At 39.6% G+C, this 18,106-nt stretch overlaps 3 protein-coding genes across 4 annotated transcripts; 1 reads left to right on the plus strand and 2 right to left on the minus strand.

Moving 5' to 3' along the window:
* Positions 1-1,742: 1,742 nt before the first annotated feature.
* Positions 1,743-4,000, plus strand: LOC115019068 (lipocalin). Of its 2 annotated transcripts, none has more exons than XM_029448403.1 (6): positions 1,743-1,879; positions 2,866-3,005; positions 3,089-3,168; positions 3,299-3,412; positions 3,514-3,615; positions 3,713-4,000. In XM_029448403.1, exons 1-6 carry the CDS (start codon positions 1,787-1,789, stop codon positions 3,730-3,732), a joined length of 549 nt encoding a protein of 182 aa, XP_029304263.1. In that variant the 5' UTR covers positions 1,743-1,786; the 3' UTR covers positions 3,733-4,000. The 2 variants fall into 2 exon arrangements, with proteins under 2 accessions (XP_029304263.1, XP_029304264.1); XM_029448404.1 differs by having other exon boundaries at positions 3,089-3,162.
* A 586-nt stretch (positions 4,001-4,586) lies between these two features.
* On the minus strand, positions 4,587-14,949 carry LOC115019069 (zinc finger Y-chromosomal protein 1). Its single transcript, XM_029448405.1, is given in 9 exon segments — positions 4,587-6,877; positions 6,879-7,900; positions 9,212-9,355; positions 9,500-9,634; positions 9,727-9,855; positions 10,381-10,530; positions 11,550-11,864; positions 12,108-12,204; positions 14,546-14,949. Coding segments are annotated over 8 exon segments (2,241 nt in total). The 5' UTR covers positions 12,175-12,204; positions 14,546-14,949; the 3' UTR covers positions 4,587-6,598.
* Positions 14,950-16,185: 1,236 nt separating this feature from the next.
* On the minus strand, positions 16,186-17,694 carry LOC115018926 (diamine acetyltransferase 1-like). The gene is made up of 6 exons (XM_029448198.1): positions 17,464-17,694; positions 17,273-17,324; positions 17,083-17,163; positions 16,873-16,974; positions 16,695-16,735; positions 16,186-16,589 (listed from the first exon to the last, which is right to left on the minus strand). Exons 1-6 carry the CDS (start codon positions 17,527-17,529, stop codon positions 16,422-16,424), a joined length of 510 nt encoding a protein of 169 aa, XP_029304058.1. The 5' UTR covers positions 17,530-17,694; the 3' UTR covers positions 16,186-16,421.
* Between the last annotated feature and the right edge of the window lie 412 nt (positions 17,695-18,106).

Raw genomic sequence — 18,106 nt, forward strand, 5'->3', positions numbered from 1 at the left:
TGCATGCCTGCCTCGGAGCTCCTTGAGACAGATGTATCCTGTAAAAGGTAGAGACTTTGATGGCTTTCGGCAATAAGCTGTTTCCAAAGAATTCAGTCATATTTTCTCTGTGATGATTTACAGTTTTCTTTTTAATAAGTTGAAGCAGTGAAATGGAAAGTTTAGGTTGTTGATTGAAAGCCAGATAAAGGGGAGCAATTCATTCATCCGTGTTCTGGGTGCTGAGCCAAAGTTACGTAATTCAAGATTAATTGTGTGCTTGAATTATATAATTCAGGCTGTAATTAAGAACAACCATATTGGAGAATTTGTAAATCTGCATGATGTTTAAATAATAAATCAATATATTGTCAAAATTTAAATTAGTTTTTAGAATTAGTAATGGTAATTACTGGTAAATGTGCACTATGTAGATATCTGCAGCTGCAGTGTTTTGTATGAGCCTGTCTTGGGCAAAAAGCATTCCTGTTTAAGATGGCAAGGTATGCAAGTCGGAGGAATCTTTGTGCTGTGACATGTATCGGCCTGCACCTGACCTTTGCAACTCATTACATTAATTCATCTCCTCATCATCGCTCATCGATTCTTATTGGGATCTGTGGAGCGGAGAAAATATCCTGCAGAAAGCTGAAAGATCTCTCACAAAAGGGACAATAAGATTAGAATTACTGGCAAAGGTTAAAGTATCGGCATCAAAATATACTTATCAAACGTAAAAGTAATTATGAATCACTATAATATACATTATGCTATTGCTCTGAATCGTACTATTGATGCGGTCATGTAATGTTGCAGCCAAGGTGGGGCTACTTTTAACTGCTGGTTAGGTATCATTATATATTTGTTGATTATATTTTGTGTCAATACTCTAAATCTAAAAAGTAACTTGATGTAGTATGAATGAGCATTATAATAGATGATCGCCCTGTTAGACATCACTGCCATCAGTGTATGAGTGTGTGTGTGTCGGTGTCAAAACATTTTGAGTCATTTAAACTCCATTTAACTTCCATTCTTCCAGTTGATAGACTGAGTGACTTGCTATTCAAATTATACTGTGTCATATATTGTGTCATATGATAAAAAGCTCCAGAACAGCTACTAGGTGACCTTTGACCTTCTTATTTACTGTGAGGGAGCTATCAGCTGCACGCAGAATAAGTTATTATGTCAGTAATTTCAAGACGAATAAGGAGGGGAACGTTTTTACAGACTTTAAAGCCATAAAAGAGACACTAAGGTTTTCTAGGGAAGCATTTCAATTCACCTCATGGTGATGATGCATGATTAGGAATCCAATCTGCGAGGGCATTTGTGTTGTCTCTGTGTTTTACTATCGCAACTGCTGACGGATGAATTTGATTCTGTGCTACAGAAAGCACTGGAGGGCAGCCACTGCTTTGTTTACCACTTTTGATTCCTGTGTTTTTTACAGCTTACACTCACAAATAGGAGGATGCAAAATGACATTTGCATTATTGATTACTTTCCACAACTCTAAATATGAGACAGACAGGATATAATGTAGACCCACTTCTTATTCAGGTTATGTAGTTTCTGTTTATTGAATTCTGCCCTGGCTAAAAGCTAACCTTGTGGCTGTGGAACTGCTGCTTTACTGACGCTTCACGTGTTTGAACCCATCCCAGCTCTAGGGTTTGTGTGTGTGTGTGTGTGTGTGTGTGCGTGTGCGTGTGTGTGTGAGTGTGCGTGTGTGTGTGTGTTGGCTATATAAAGGGTCGTCAGCAGAACTTCAACAACAGATCTTCATCCACACTCAGTAGCGATGGCTTTACTGCTGATAGTGCTGGGAGCCGTGTTCTGCTCCTTGACGGTCTCTTCTGAGGTCGTACCGCAGGCAGACTTCAATACACAGGGGGTAAGACACATGACCGGGTGAACTATAAGCATTTTTTTTATTTTTTAAACCTAGTCACAATATGATTTATGGTGCTTGTATGCATCACAACTAACTTCTCTGGTAGAACAAATGAATACCACATGTCGATTTTTAAATTGTTAAAGGAAGCTATTTGAAGGTTTGCATAAAATCTGCTAAAATAAGTAAGACAGGAAGTAATTGACTTTGACTGTATTGTATACTTTTTGGATATTTTGATTTGATTTTAAACAGATGTGTACTTTAATTTGCCACATTTTTGCAATACATGATTAAGCAGAGGTGAACCAAGTTCCCAGATATTTTACTGAAGTAAAAGTAGTAATACTACAGTGTAGAAATATTCTGTTACGACGGACATTTGTGCACACTTTGACAAAAGTAAAAGTAGTCTTTCAGAATAATATATAATATATTATTGGATTATAATTAGTGATGCATTAATGTGTTCATAACTTTGCAGCTGGTAAAGGAGGAGCTTATCATTATTATATATTTTGTTTTTTACTATATGAACTGCTGTAGCTTGTGAATTTCACTAAGGGATCAATAAAGTTTATCATAGCCTATAATAATACATGATGAATTATATTATTAATATTCTATTATTAATCTGAATCTTCTAAGATACTTAGGTTATCAAATAAATGTAGCGTACAAAGTACAATACTTGCCTCTGTATTGTGGTGGAGCAGAAGTATAAAGCAGGAAATGAAAAATGCTCAAGTAAAGTACGTCAACATGGTACTTGAGTAAATGTACTTAGTTCATTTCCACCACTGCATTTAGGAGAACGAATATGTGAGAAATCAACTTTGATAAACCTGCCATCTCATTATTGTCAACAGACAATGTGAGTAAAAATATGAACGTGTTTGTTAAGTAAACCCACACAAATAAAATGTGCATTTACAACAGGTTATAACTCTGTTCAAATGCTTTAAATGCTTCGTGTGTGTCCACAGATGGCAGGGAAGTGGTACCTGATTGGGTTTGCCACCAATGCCCAGTGGTTTGTCGAGCGCAGAGCCAGCATGAAGGTGGGCACGGCCATGTTGACCCCAACTGCTGATGGGGACCTGGACATGTCCTACGCCAGTCTCAGGTGAGTGTAAAGAGGACGGAGAGGAAGAAAGCAGCTTAAAAAGAAAAGGTGGTGTTTAGCACATTTCAATGCTTTCTATGCAGTTCTGATGGCTCTTGTTGGAGAATGAACAACCTGGCCAAGAAGACCGATGTGCCTGGAAAGTTCACGTACACAAGTGAGCGTGAGTGCACACACACACACACACACACACACACGTAAACACGTAAACACATGTATGCAACATTCACAGTTTAACCACCCACAGCTTTTCTGCTTTCACGTAAACCCTTTTGCTCTCCTCCCTTCGTCAGGATGGGGGAATATGAATGACATGTGCATGGTTGATGTGAAGTATGACGAGTACGCCCTGACTCACACCATTAAGACCAAGGGGAGTGATCCCACCGTTGTCAACAAACTATATGGTAAACTTATCATTAGCCATGATGGCACACTCTGTCCTATGAATCTCATCTTAAATGCAGTGGGGCATACTGTAGCAGATTAACATCATGTGGTCCGACAGGCCGCGGAGAGGAGCTCAGCGCTGACCTGCTGCAGAAGTTCAGGCAGTTCTCCTTGGAGACTGGCATCCTGCCGGAAAATATCGCTTTCCTTCCCAAAAATGGTATGTTTCATATCAATAGAGGTTTTATGTAAACAACAACAAACCTGTGATTAAGCGTGATGTTAAGCCTTACTTTGTTCTTTGTATCCTTCTTTAGCGGAGTGTCCAGCTGCTTAGTGTTCTGCCCCGGTCATTGTATGGCAACAATGCTGTCTGAAGACTTTAATAGATATCCTTCATCTATCGAGGTGCACTGCAATGAAATCCGTTCAGTTTATTTACTCTGCTCTCACAGGTGTTAGAATTTTAAAAAGCTCACAATGCCACTTAACATAATGTAAAGCCTGGTGTCAATATACAATGCTTTGCTTTTATCTACCTGCAGTTGCAATCTTTAAAGATCATCTTCAGACATGTTTGAGACATATAAAAATACTGCTTTGAATATTGTGTCTGATGTGTTTTTTTTCACAAAAGAAATTCAATTATTCCCCCTTTTGAAAAAATCCCCAAATGTATAAATATGCAAATATTGTTCATTTTCAAAGTTTAACACAAGACGTCTCCTACTTCACTGAAAAGTCCATTCTCAGTGTGTGTGTGTGGTTTCAGGTTTCCACATTACAGTAGTGTAAGTTGAATATTGGACCACGACTGCCTCCAAACTAGTTGTCACAAAAGTGTGCTTGTACATACTCGTCTTAAAATGTTCACTGTGGAGTTTTATAATATCTGTAGTAGCGCTGTAGTGGGCCCGTTTGTCTTGGATGGGTGACAAAAACACACAAAGGCAGAAAAGAAGACTACCGCAGGCTAGTAAACTATGCAGGTTTTAAACTTAAATATAGGCTTTGCGAATGTTTTAAGAGGAAGAACATAGATATGATGCGTCGGTCAGACCTTAACGACACACGCGATGTGTTTTGATGATTTACACAGACTGTAAACATAACTCGTTTGGTTACAAGAAATCTCCAGGACATCTTTACTGTCACACTTTAGGCGATCAGAGAAACTTTCTCTTCAACAGATTACTTCGAAGACAGCCGTTTAATTCAGAACAGTGACTTAACAATAAGTAAAACACATCTTTGTGGGCCAATAGAACACAAACGGCTAAAATACTTTGATTTTATTACCTTTTTTAACAAATACGTTGAAGTACATCCATAACAACACAGTTCAGATTTCCTTTTATCAAGTGTTTACATCTACACGCTTTGTACAGATTTGTATACAAAACAATAATTTACGTCCCATAGAAGTCTAGTTACACTTAACTATACAACAACTTGTAAATGAAATAAATATAAAAACAGGAATAATCACAGGTGATAACAAAAAGGTAAAAAGCCATAGTACAAGTACACCACCAGCACCTGTCTTTTGAATTTGCGTCTAAAAAAAAAAAAAAAAGATATACATTTTCCCTTTCTACTGGCAAAAGTACATCTGTGAGGGCGAAAAACAAAGAGTTCAGTACAAAGTTTCATAACAGCAGCACCAGTTACACTGCATGATTCCTGTTCAGGGCAGTTACATTGGGACACTGATGTGAACTTTTCTTGTGTGAGTTTGTGAAAAGCTTGTGAGCGCTTTCTGTGATTTAATAGCTATATTGACATGATTGGCTTGTTCATAGAAAAAGAATCCATTCGCCCGAAAAGCTTGTCATCAGGAATAATGGTCATCACAAAAAATTAAAAATCAGCCTTTTCAAATTAATGGGATTTCATTCTCCAGGTAGCATTATTGGATAAAAATACTGTCAGTCAGGGCTTCATCTCCACTGCTTTGGGCACTTGTTCTGAACACCTTACAGTACACTTACTGACTTAAAACTGAAATATCATAGGTATATGATAATCAAGTGACAGGGTATTGATCGCATCGTGATATTAGGTGCATATGTGAACTTTTATTCACTACCATGACACATCCACTATTTCACTGTGTATTTTGTGTTAATTCCATGATCGTAGAAGACCTGTGTGTACGAAGCTAAGAAGGATCGTTTCCTTTCTCTGAGTGCTGTACACAGGCAGCCTTGTGTTTTTAACAACACAACGAAAAGCACTGTTACAGAGTGGTGGGGTCGGAGCACCAGGAAGCACAACAGATGCTTGCTTTGTTTGTCATTCATTCACTCTCTCTCTCTCTCTCACACACACACACCCCCGTCACGATAATTACGTTGACGACTTATCATACAATATATGGACATAATCATTTTTGCTAACCTCGATATTGCCCGTTGTGTTCACATGCACGTTTGTTTACATAAGAATGTCACCAACATTTTAGCTAGCACGATTCCAGAATAAACAGCAGGGTTTTCCTACTATCATAAGACTTGAGCGTTGCTCAGACATTGCACATTTGTGTTATCAGAGCCCATTTTAATTATATTTTTGTTGTGTGATTTATTAATGAAAAGGATATTTGAATATTCTTTTTACATTCCAATCTCTGAATAATGGAAGTGTACTTGCATTATATCAGTAGTTATCGTGGGAGGACACACACACACACACACACACACGATCTTTACCAAGATGGCAAGTGCTACTGGGAAAAGGTTGCTAATCCATACTGCTGTGTTCAGCACATTTTAACAAAATGACGCAAACTGTTTGCAAATCACAAAGTTTTGAGACACATAATTAGGACCATTGTGATTGACACCTGATTGCTGCCTGCAAAATGTAAAAAAAATGTTTATCTACAAAGAGACATCTGCACAATCTGCCATGCACACTGTCACCAGCAAAGGGACATGCAGTTAAAAGTGCAAGTCTACGGAGGGGTTCTGTTGCTAACTCGGGACAGACCATTAATGTTATGTACATGTGTATACATTTCTGAACAAACATTAGGCTGACGATCAAAAAAGGACAAAACAACAGAACGGACTAAGTGCAGCACGCACACAGGCCACATTACTTCAGTGTGACTGGTGTTGTGCTGAGGGTGCAGAGATTGGGGTGTGATGGGTGCTTCAACATTGTTCTTTGTTGTGGCACAGTATTTGGCTCGGTCAGAGTCACTCTGCCTGCACCACGTCCTTGTGGTGGCGCATGATATGCTGGTTCTTCTCCGAGGGTCGTCGGAACCCTTTCGAACAGATCTCGCAGCGGTGCGGATAGTCTTTAGTGTGAATGGAAATCACGTGTCGCTTGAAACCCGAAGCGTCACCGGTGCTGTAGTCACAGTACTGGCACTGGTAGATTCTCCTTTCTTTTTGTCCTTTGCCAATAACTACAGTCACACTGCTGGCTAAGCTGGCTGCACTTACTCTGCCAGCCTGGCCAGAGGCGCTGGACTGCGCTCGGTGCAGACTTCTTAGGTGACACTACAGGAGTGTGTGTCTCTGTCCTCTTAGACTCAGTCTTTTCAGGAGAGGCCTGTTGCTCCTTTGTGTGGACAGACAAGATATGGCGACTGAGAACAAAAGGGTCTGCAATTTTGAAGTTGCAGTGCCGGCACTGATGGAGTTTCTTGGTGCGATGGGATACCGAGTGCTTCTTTAGTTCAGACGGCCGGTGGAAACCTTTACCACAGATGGCACATTTGTGTGGATAATCCTTGGTGTGAACAGAGATGATATGGCGTTTCAGGTCACTGGAGTTGGAACTTTTGTGATCACAGTGGGCACAATGGTGGGTCTTATTCTCCTCGTGTGTTAGTCCGTGCTGCATTAACTCCTCCTCCTCTGCAAAGGTCTGGAAACAGCGTTCACATTTGTATGGCATCTCTTTGCTATGCTTAGTCTTGATGTGCGTCTTGAGATTAGAGGAATCGGCTGACTTGTAGTCGCAGTACAGGCAGGAGTAAGGCTTCTCACCCGTGTGCGTACGCATGTGTTTCTTCAATTCTGAAGGGTGTCGAAAACCTTTTCCACATTCCACACAGATGTGGGGGAAGCTTTTACTGTGTACTGCCAACAAGTGCCGATTGAGCAGCCCTTGCTCGGCTGTCTCATAGTCACAGAACTTGCATTTATGCATCTTGGTCGGCGTTGGAGGTGGCTGGCTCTTGGGCTCTCGATGGTGGTGCTGCAGTCTGTGAGAGAACAGCGCCGCTTGCTGGTGAAACTCCTTGCCACACATTTCACACTCGAAAGGGGCCTTGCTGCTCAAAGCGTGCACCTCCATGTGGTTGTGGAGGCTGGCTTTCTTGTTGGTGGTAAAGTCACAGTCTGTACATTGGTACTTTTTCCTCGTGAGAACTTCCTGGTGATGATTCTTGGTGTGGCGTTTCAGGAAGCCTCGTGACTTGAACTTTTTACCACAGAGCATGCAGGGGTAAACTGTGAGAGGCTGACCATATGGACCGATGATGATGGCTGGAGAGAAAAATGACAAGAGGGAAACGGATATGACACCAATCCTTTTCAAATAATAACAAATAACATTGCAACAATCTGACCATATTCCAATCCCAAATGAAAACTCTGCTTTTAACGTGCGATTAATGTTGTTTATATGATCATTTTAACCCAGGGGTGCCCAAAAGGTCGATCGCGAGTAGTGTGCACCGTTAAGAAGAGAAAAGAAAGAAAGAAAGAAAGAAAGAAGAGAGAGATAAGAGAGAGAGAGAGAGAGAGAGAGAGAGAGAGAGAGAGAGATAGAGAGAGAGAGAGAGAGAGAGATAGAGAGAGAGAGAGAGAGAGAGGAGAGAGAGAGAGAGAGAGATGAGAGAGAGAGAGAGAGAGAGAGAGAGAGAGAGAGAGAGAGAGAGAGAGAGAGAGAGAGATTCCCCCAACAGAACCCCACGCCCCCTGAAATCCATTCTTTCTTGCCATGCACGTTCCCTCCTCCCCTCTCCCACACACACCTACAGAGCAGAGGAAAGGAGAGGAATGAACCAGCGCCCGCACAAACCTCAGACAGCACCCCCCCACCGTTGCAATTTTTTAATAGAGATAGATCACCTGGACCTGGTAGCTCATAAGCCAAATAGGTGTGGGCACCCCTGTTTTAACCTATGTAAAGAGTGAGTATTATGAAAAGTATATAATATAAATATATTATAAAACAAGCAGCCACACATTAGTATTCAAATCAAGTGGGACTGCATATAAAAGTGTTTTTATTAAAATCATCTGGGAATACATCAAATTCAAAACCAAAAGGAGCGGAACATAAACATGCACCATATTTAGAGGTCCTCAGTGTTAGAAGCAGAGCTAATGGCTTAAAAATAGCATATAGGTCAATTATAATGTACTTGTTCACATGTTCAAAAGCTTTAAAAAAGGTAACTGTGAACAGCTGATAAGCTTGTGCAAAGGACATAAGCTATAGAAGCAGTTTAACTCCAGCAACAAGTCACCGACGGAGCTGGAGAGAAACAGGTTAAGTGCCAAGTCCATGAGGGTGGACTACATGGTGACACAAGTAGTATAAGTAGTATGGATGTCAGTTTCAGTCAATTTTGCGTTTGATAGCTCCAAATAACCGGTTAATTTCTTAAGAATTACGGGAAATCCTTTCCAACTTAATAATGGAAATAATGCAGTTGCAGCTTTCATCCTTAATGAATCCCTTCTTCTGCTGCTGAGATCTGAACCGCTCCAGTGTAGCAGTTTTGATCTAAGAGGTTTCTTTGCAGTGCGATGAGAGAAAACAATCCACAAACTTTGTGTTGCTCTTACCTGTCTGTACCTGGCGAGGCTCCGACCGTCTCTTGCTCTTGTTGCGTTGTCTATTGATTTCATCAACACCGTCAGATTCATCGATGTGCAGCAGTGCGCTGGCTGCGCCGTTTCGGTTTTCACAACTCTCGCTATCCTCCGCACCTGTGAGACGGACAGAATGTCTTTAACACAAAAATAAACAACACCAGCATCTGTACAGCTTAAGCCAAGACACTCAAGAGACGTGACTGATGCACAGGCTTCCAGTGTTGTTTTAAAAGCAATTTAATAGACAGGGGTGCTGACCATAAGCAGCTGCCCAGGCCACAGGCATGAAGTCCTTGCTTAGAGACACGCTGTCATACGAGCGGTCGTGAGTTACTGGCTCTTCGCCTCCTACCACCACCTCCATATAAACCTCATCAGTCACCTTGGACCCACCTGTAGATGAGCCCAACATGTACAAAACCAAAAAACTAGTAACGTTTAGTTTCATGATAGTCATCCCCGCTTGTTAGATCTGAGCGACTCACCATGGTTCCCTTGATTGTGATGAGAATCCCCGACAGACATGTAAACCATCTTCTCTCTGAGCGTTTGGCCTGAAGACTCTGTTAACGCCACACTCTCCGTGTCGCCATCGCTGATGTCAACCGATTCTCCTGCAGAATTAAAAACACCTTTTAAGTAGCATGTGGGAAACTGAACCCTCAAACCTTTCCACGGTTTCATCAAGTTACATTTAATACTTCTGAAGATGTAATAACACAATTATAATACTTGTTTCACAATGATATTGGCTAAAGAATAAAAAGGTATGATGGAAACGCTCTTTTTTTGGAACCTGAATTAAATGCTTTTCAAAATATTTCAAGATCTGCAGATACCCTGTTTTATTTGGCTAATAACCTTCACTAAAGAGCAAGTTCTTTGAATAAACAAGACAGTTAAAAAAACAGTTATATCTGCTTAGTGGTTGATGTAACAGAAACTAAGCCGTGCGGTAGATTGGAGCAGACTTCTCTGTATTTTGCTTTATTTATAGTATATTCTAAGACAATTTGAAAAAGCCTTTTCAGGGACAAAACCCACAACAAATATTGTATTTCGTGGCAATCACTAATACTTAGGCTATACTTAGACCTTTCATTATTCCTAAAATAGGTTTAAGCTTGATTGCTACTCACCCATGTCGTCCTCCCCAGAATCAGCCTTGAAGATGTACACCTTTATCACTTCCTGCCCATCCTCATCCTTCTCCACTTCCTGGTCTTCGACAGCTCCCTCCACCGTTACCTCTGTTCCATCCTCTGACACCATTTTGCCAGCTTCGTCCACTAATGAGGGACACACACATCACATTCATTAAAGACATGCAAGTGTCTAGTGGGGTCTAAATTCTGACAACATAAATGCTTAATACTCCATCACTATTGATGTTAAGTGAAGATGAAGCTTGGATATTGTTTCAATATAGAATCTGTAATATTTATTGTAATTAATACCCTTTCTATTTTTACACAAGCCTGTCTGAATACTCAATCAATCTAGAGCCATTAATTATCTCCAAAACAGTTGGTTTAGTGCTAGTTCTGGTTTATCAATACTACAGAAAGTCTTAACAGTTTCTCATCTCTCTGCACGTCCACTTACACATTATGTAGAGATTCAAATACTAATTGGTAATGACAGTCTGTTTCATTTTCAGATTGTGAAGTACCACTTTGGGTTGTTAGATTAGGAAAATGTACAGAGGGGCAGTCAGCGCTGCATAATTGCAGCAATTATTGCACAGTGAAAGTATACTGGCCTCTTGGGCCAATTATGTGGCTATGTACAAGAGATGTTTAACATTTGACATTTGTTACAGTCTAAAATAGTTTTTTTTAAACTCTGTAGCTGCGCAGAAGTGACAGTAATCAGAGTCAATGTTCTGGAAACAATTTTGTCTTATTTATACAACAAAAATCAAGGTGACAAGATAGTTAACATGCACCTGCCAAGGATCAGCAGATGAAAATAAGCATTTTGGCACATTTACATTACATTGATGTTAATTAGTGATAATTAAGTAAAGGAAAATATATATGAAAAGGCTTCTGTATGAGAGCTGAACATTCAAGAAAACTGAGAAAGTTACACTACGGGAGGAGTAAAGGTTACGTATGCTCTTGGAGAGTGATACATTTACACCTTTTTAACATCTGGCGAGAATGCGTCTTAAACCACCTTTAAAGTTGGTTTAAGCAATCGTATTTAAATCCCTCTTGAATGTTTAGGCCCTATCCCTAAGTATGCTCTCCAGTACAATGGCACATTTTAAATTCTCTCCCAGTAAGCAGATATGTAAACTTACAGGATATCATTAGATAATCTCCACAGCCATCTTGGTCGTCCTCCTGCTGGTCTGGGTCCAGCCCATCTTCAGGGATGTCACCCATGGCAACACCTTCCTCATCACCATCAAGAGCCATCACGCAGGTTTCTACTGCGACATCTTCATCTTCGTCGCAGTGCACATATTCAGAAACCACATCCTCAACAGCATCCTGGATGACTAGCTCGTCTGGTGCAAACCTGTGAACTGCCATGCCTTCCCCCTCGCCTTCTGACACCAACACAGTCTCTTGAAGCTCCACAACAAACTCCTGCCCGCCGGCACCACCCTCATCTGGAAGAAGCAGGATTACCCAATTAAATCACGATAATTGTGTGTGGATGTTTTAAATGGCAAGTTAAATGTTGTTACTGATCTCCTACTGACACCACACAACCAAAACATCCTGTTTCAAACACTTCCAAGTTATCTGGTTAATCAAAGAATCCTACTTTTTGAAACACTACCACGTCTATCAGAACTCACACATACATTGTATAAATAAAAACACACATTAATAAAAGTATGGCTAATTACCCGATCCGTGTAATATTATTTTAGGCTCTTCAGAATGTATTGCAAGCCTGGTGACATCCTCATCCATTGTCCTCACACTGCATTTGTTACTGGACCGCTGAAAGCAAAATGATAGAAAGTTTAGACCTTTGGAAACAAAGCTAAACAGAAGAAACATGCAAATAAACTCATCGAGTGATAGATTGGTCATTTATTATCCTGCTGTTACTCATTAGAGTAACTTAAAATCAGTCCATCACTAAACCTTCAAGTATTATTTTATTCAGTAATTTTTCTTCATTATGATAACTCGCCTAGCAGACATGTTCAATTGACTGCAGGTCACCCAAGTCAATTAACTGTATAATAATGATTTGTATTGATAAATGTCAAAAGATTTATGATTTTCCGTCTGCCATGTGTGCTACAAACTGAATCTCAAGCAATAGAATCTGCACCCACACACAAGCCAAAATCACATGTGTGTTCATGGTCATTATTGTGATTTTAAAATGATTTAAAAACAAATTCTAACAAAAAACCCGAAGAAGCAGATCATCAAACGAAATTTTAAAGTTGTATGTTGACCTATACAGAATCATATATTTTCCAGATATGCCATGGGAAAGCCACAATGAGCTTGTCATCCTTTGCTTGTTGAAGTAAAAAATGGTGTGTGTGTGTGTGTGTGTGTGACCGACGTGTTAGTAATTTGACATTTTAATGTAATTCACATGATAGAGAGACTACTGGCCTGGCGTTGCACAACTACTGCAGCCTGAGCATTGCCTTAACAGCTAATAGATATCCACCATTAAAAGACTGTTGAGTCATTTTGCAGTAAATACTATATTGGCTTCTGAGAACTTGATAAATTTCTAAAAGAAATAGGGCTGGGTTTCAAACCTCAATACACATTTGGTAGAGACCTAAATCTGTCCAACTCTGCAGCACCGTGTATTGAAAACAGGCATTGAAGGATTAATTTAATGGTCAACTTCACAGTACTTAGTCAATGAATCAGCAATGGTATATAAACAAACTATTCCCTGTCATTAAACATATTTAATAATGAATATTATCATAGTCTTTTTTTTTTCAAACCATACCAACTGCTCATTTTTATAACCCACTGCACTGTGGTATATCCTGCTGCTGCAATGAACAGGTTACTTTGTTTGTTTTGACATTTCACAAACAAGATAAAGTCACTTAATGTAACAAATAAATACAATAAAAATGCACTGGAAAGAAATCTGGCCTCACATGAACATTTTGGGAATTTAGAGTGGGGAAACACTCAAAAATCAATTACATTACGATTAAGATAGTTTTGCAGTGTTAGCTTGTGTCTGTGGCATAATTGTAATGTCTGCATCACTACCTCAGCTACCAAAACTAAACAAATATTTCAGCCCAATAGGCACTAACGTTACCTTCATCATGGAGATGAAGGTGAGATAATGTGTGACAGAAATATCTCCCTGTCACACACACACACACACACACACACGGGGGAGGGATGCAGAAATGTAAACAGTGCTGTGGATGATGCAGTCGGGGTGCCATTTAATTTCCATCGTGGGGGATGGTACATTAAGTGGAAATGAAATAGATAGATAAATAGATGTTTCCTGGTGGGAAATGATGGCAACGGTGTGTGTATGGAGATGTGGTGCACAACACAGTGTATCAGTGAAAGATGCCGCCAACACATTAAGACCAGGGTGGTCGCACTAACTTAACCAACGTTACTCATTCATGCCAGACTAAACAGTGTAAACCACGGCGAGGTGATTAACGGCAATGTCCTCAACTGACCACTGGAGCAGCGTTAGCACTCACTACACACGTAAAGTCCCGATTTTCACGGCCAAAACACACATTTAAGAACAGAAGATTGCACCGACATGCATGCAGTAAGATAAAACGACAAAAATAAATAAGGAATATTAGTTTAAGTTTACACATGTGCAAATTTGCAAAAGCAAGCTAGCGGGAGCAGGGCTATACACACTCGTTTTCTACAACCGTTTTTCATCACACTAGCGTCCGCCATTTTGTTAGCTTGGAGTCTGGACGAATGCTAATTTTAACACTAATTATAAATGCCACTCGGCGATGAGAAAATGCGAATTGCGCTTCTGTTAAAGGCTACAACCCCCAGTAATTCTTATTTTAAATCACAAATAACATTATCCATCGACAACTGGCGGCTACAAAAACTATTCTTTTCAGCAGGCTTGCTAGCTAACTGTATAGGCCTGAATTACCAATTACGGCCTCTATTGAGGCCCGGGCCTGAGAAGAAAAGGCCCAACCCTTTGCGGCCTCTCAGTGACAATGAAGAAATAAATTAAAATACCACATGCATGCAAAAACAAAGACACACGGACACGCACAAATGCAAACATAGCACTGCAAACGGGTGCCCCAGGAGCAAGAAATGACCCGCGTACCAGATTTATGCTGCAGGGATGGCCTCCGTCCGCACCTCGGCTTCCCAGGCCGCCTGGTTCCCCCAGACTCGGGCAGGATTCAGTCGGGAATTTTGTGTTATTTGGGCGGGCCGGAGAGGAGCGGAGAAGGAGGGGTTATGGGTTGTTTCTGGAGCTCCGCTGAAAGCAAAGCAGGACGTCTGGAGCCAGATCTTGTCATGCTACAGCCCCCTGCTCCTCCAGCTCCGAGGCCGCCGTCAGCACGACACGTCACAGCCAGAGAGCAGCAGGAAAATGCGGAAGGGTTGTGGTGGAAAAAACACCGGCAGGCACCAAACAGGCCATAATCTGAGGACCGCTGTTCTAACGGGTTATGTCAAAGCGTGCACTGCAGTGTTAATTTTAATTAGTTTATGCCCCGAGGTTGGTGTAGCTAGTAATGGTATAAGGACTACTTCGGTTCTCCCAACTGCAGACTTGTATGCAGCGGAGAGGTGGACAATAAAAAGTGATTACACTATGACCTCCAGACCGAAAGCATCCAACATTTAAACAAACCGCTGACATGTTTCCAATGAAACACCCTGCAACAGTATCAGTTTCATCCTGAGTGTATAATCCCAATTGTTTCTTCACAATACATTCAACCTCCTAGTCAAAAATAAGAAATATTTTATATAAAAAAGACAATAAATCAATAAATCCAATTTATATTGCAGTGAGGAATCCTACAGTAAAATATGTTTGATGCATGCAGAGGTAGAAAGTAAGAAAATATCCAACATTTACCCATCAACTGTATTTGTAGTAGGCTACAATTTAAGCAGTTTTAGAATACATTTAAGTATATCACTACTACTTAAGTATACATTTGATGTACTTGGACTTTACTTGAGTATTACCATTTTACTTTTAAGGGAAAATATTGTACTTTTTACTTAACTACATTCATCTCACAGCTAATTTACAAATTAATAGCATATACAAAGCACACTATATTTGTTTTAAATTGAATTAAACTAACAGTATGTACACTTGTTAAAACGTAATTCCAGTTTATAATAATAATCCCATATTATGATATTTAACAACATAACACGGACAGGGACCATTCTGCTGCATAATGAGTGGGCTACTTTTACTTGTAATACTTAAAATACATTTAGCTGATAATAGGCTACTTCTTTACTTTAACGGCAACATTTTCAATACAGAACTTTTACTTGTAATGGTATTTGTTATGTTTTGATCTTGCTCTTTTTGCTTAAATAAAGGAGCTTAAACCTTGACCATGGATTCTAAACTACTGGCACATGTGGATTAATAAAGTTGTGTAACATTGTATTTGTAATACTACAACCAAAGGTTCATTCCTGGTTAGACTCACAAGTCAGTCTCTAAACACTTTGATCAACTGATTAGTCGACAAAGATCTCTAATTGTCTGGTATCACAAGACTAATTCCTGGGTACCCTTTAATTCAGAAGTTATTTCAAAATGTATAGATGTATTGTATATGGTATTACAAAATATGAAAGCAAAACAAAATCACTGCCAATAATTACTCCAGTGTTCCCAACCTTGGGGTCAATGCCCAACACAGTGTTGCAACATGAAACAGAGGTAATGATTGATTAAATTGTTAAAAGAAGAAAAATACATTCTGATAAACAAAATCATGTTTATTGTTTGTGACTTTTCTCAAATCATGAGAGAATTTTGCCATTTCAGTTATTCATTACATTACAGCAGATGTCTTTCTACATTTCAGATTAACTCAAATGAGCAGAAAACATGTATTATCAAAGATAAGCTTTATATTTATTAAGACTGACCAAACAAAACATGATTATCACTATCACCCAACAGTCAGCACAAATCAATAAAAAGTCAACTCTTATTTGGCGGTCATTTTCAGCAGATCCTCTTTTTCAATCTCAAAAAGACGCCAGCCCTCCGCTGAGGAGAGATCAGCTGCTCCTCTTCGCTTGTAAAACTCAATAGACTTGGTGTTGTTTTCTGCTACAATGAAGTGCATGCCGCTACAGCGAGTCTTCATCGCCGTCTATATGGGGAAGAAAGGACAAAACATAAGGACATATGAAGTGTTGATTATAGTTGAAATAAAGTTGCATCCAAAGAAGCTTTAATTGTACATTAGTTACAGTACCTCGCTCAGAACCTTCAGGATTTGTGATCCAATGCCCAAACCTGGTGAAAGATCAAATGTAAAGAGTACAAATAACAGTAAGTTCATGAGAGGGAGTGTACAACTTCCCTTCAAGACTTCCTCTGTAACTCATTAACCTTAACCACCATTATGAAACGGCACTTCTTGACAATCTTACCCCGAAACTCCTGCATGACGTAAAAGTCTTCCAAGTAGAGCAGCTTTCCAATCCAAGGGTCATATGTGAAGTAGTACATGGCAAAGCCAATCACAGTGTACCCTAGAAGAAAACCCAACAAAATAGGAGTTTAATTTAAAGGGGTTGAACTATTTCTTAAGAAATAAGACTCATAGATTGTAAAGAGTTTTCTGTTAGATATGTTTTTACCTTCTGGGCTCTGCACTTTTGGGACTTCAGCAACTAAACAGTGGTAGAATGGATGATCTCCAAAGCCATCTTCAAGTAAATCTACAAGTGGGACATTGACTTTATGAGACTATGTGAAGATTGAAAACTATTTTTGAAAATCCTGGTAAATATATGTACACAATGTTGAACATCAAGCGGGTTAAAGCACCTTTCTCGGTCAGCACGACCTTCTCCTCCATTTCCTCAAACTTAGCTAGTTCCTGAAAGGCAAAGAAACAAGAAAGCCATAACTTATGCTTTTAACTGGAAATACAATTGATTAAAAAGAGTTAACAGATTCCTTTCAAATGTCATATTGTTAAAATTAACAATAAAAATAGACTTAAACATTTGGCTTACCTTTATGAGTCGCATGATATCGGACACATCACTGGGTTCAGCTTTCCGTAATATAAAATTGGCCATTTTCTCTTTTTCCCCTTTTTCCCTTTTCTTACCAATCCTCTGAATGTGAATAAAAGCAAAATTTGTTTCGTCATTCGCTTCTCAGGAGTACATCCCCTGGCAAAGAATTTAGAATCCGTATGCAGAACTACATTGGCTGCTTCACAAAAGTGGTACAGCAGCTTCAGTGACTTCCCTTTTTATATATCACAGGAGGAGGTAAACCCGCTCAATAATCCATATATGGTCAAACAGCCTTTTGCATCCTGTTTCTTTTTTCCCCTGCTGACTCATTATCTTTGTGTTGATCATTGTACTTAATTTGAGTGTTGTTTAAAAGATAAATATTAAGCTGACAAAACAAAGGCCAGTGTAGGGTTGAGTAAAAGATAACCCGTATGAGACAAATGAGTGTGAAATCTATACAATACAATTGTTCTTCTGTAGGTCACATATGCATCCGTTCAGACAGTCAAACAATGATTTGCATTGCTGAGACCAGAAAAACAGAACTTTTATCAATGGTCCCATTTATATAATATGTTTTTAGTGCGTTGTAACTCATTTTAGGTTGTCAACAGTCAAGAACACGCAGGTG

Source organism: Cottoperca gobio, chromosome 14 (genome assembly GCF_900634415.1).
Source record: "Cottoperca gobio chromosome 14, fCotGob3.1, whole genome shotgun sequence".
NCBI lineage: Eukaryota > Metazoa > Chordata > Actinopteri > Perciformes > Bovichtidae > Cottoperca > Cottoperca gobio.

What these genes read in the sequence shown, in the direction of transcription:
- LOC115019068 (XM_029448403.1), top strand. Translation starts at nt 1,787, where the DNA reads ATGGCTTTACTGCTGATAGTGCTGGGAGCCGTGTTCTGCTCCTTGACG. An exon ending in GTTCACGTACACAAGTGAGC is followed by an intron (nt 3,169 to 3,298) that starts GTGAGTGCACAC and finishes TCCCTTCGTCAG; the next exon opens with GATGGGGGAATATGAATGAC. An exon ending in CGCTTTCCTTCCCAAAAATG is followed by an intron (nt 3,616 to 3,712) that starts GTATGTTTCATA and finishes ATCCTTCTTTAG; the next exon opens with CGGAGTGTCCAGCTGCTTAG.
- LOC115018926 (XM_029448198.1), bottom strand. Translation starts at nt 17,529, where the DNA reads ATGGCCAATTTTATATTACGGAAAGCTGAACCCAGTGATGTGTCCGAT. An exon ending in AAAAGTGCAGAGCCCAGAAG is followed by an intron (nt 16,975 to 17,082) that starts GTAAAAACATAT and finishes GTTTTCTTCTAG; the next exon opens with GGTACACTGTGATTGGCTTT. An exon ending in CGTCATGCAGGAGTTTCGGG is followed by an intron (nt 16,736 to 16,872) that starts GTAAGATTGTCA and finishes ATCTTTCACCAG; the next exon opens with GTTTGGGCATTGGATCACAA.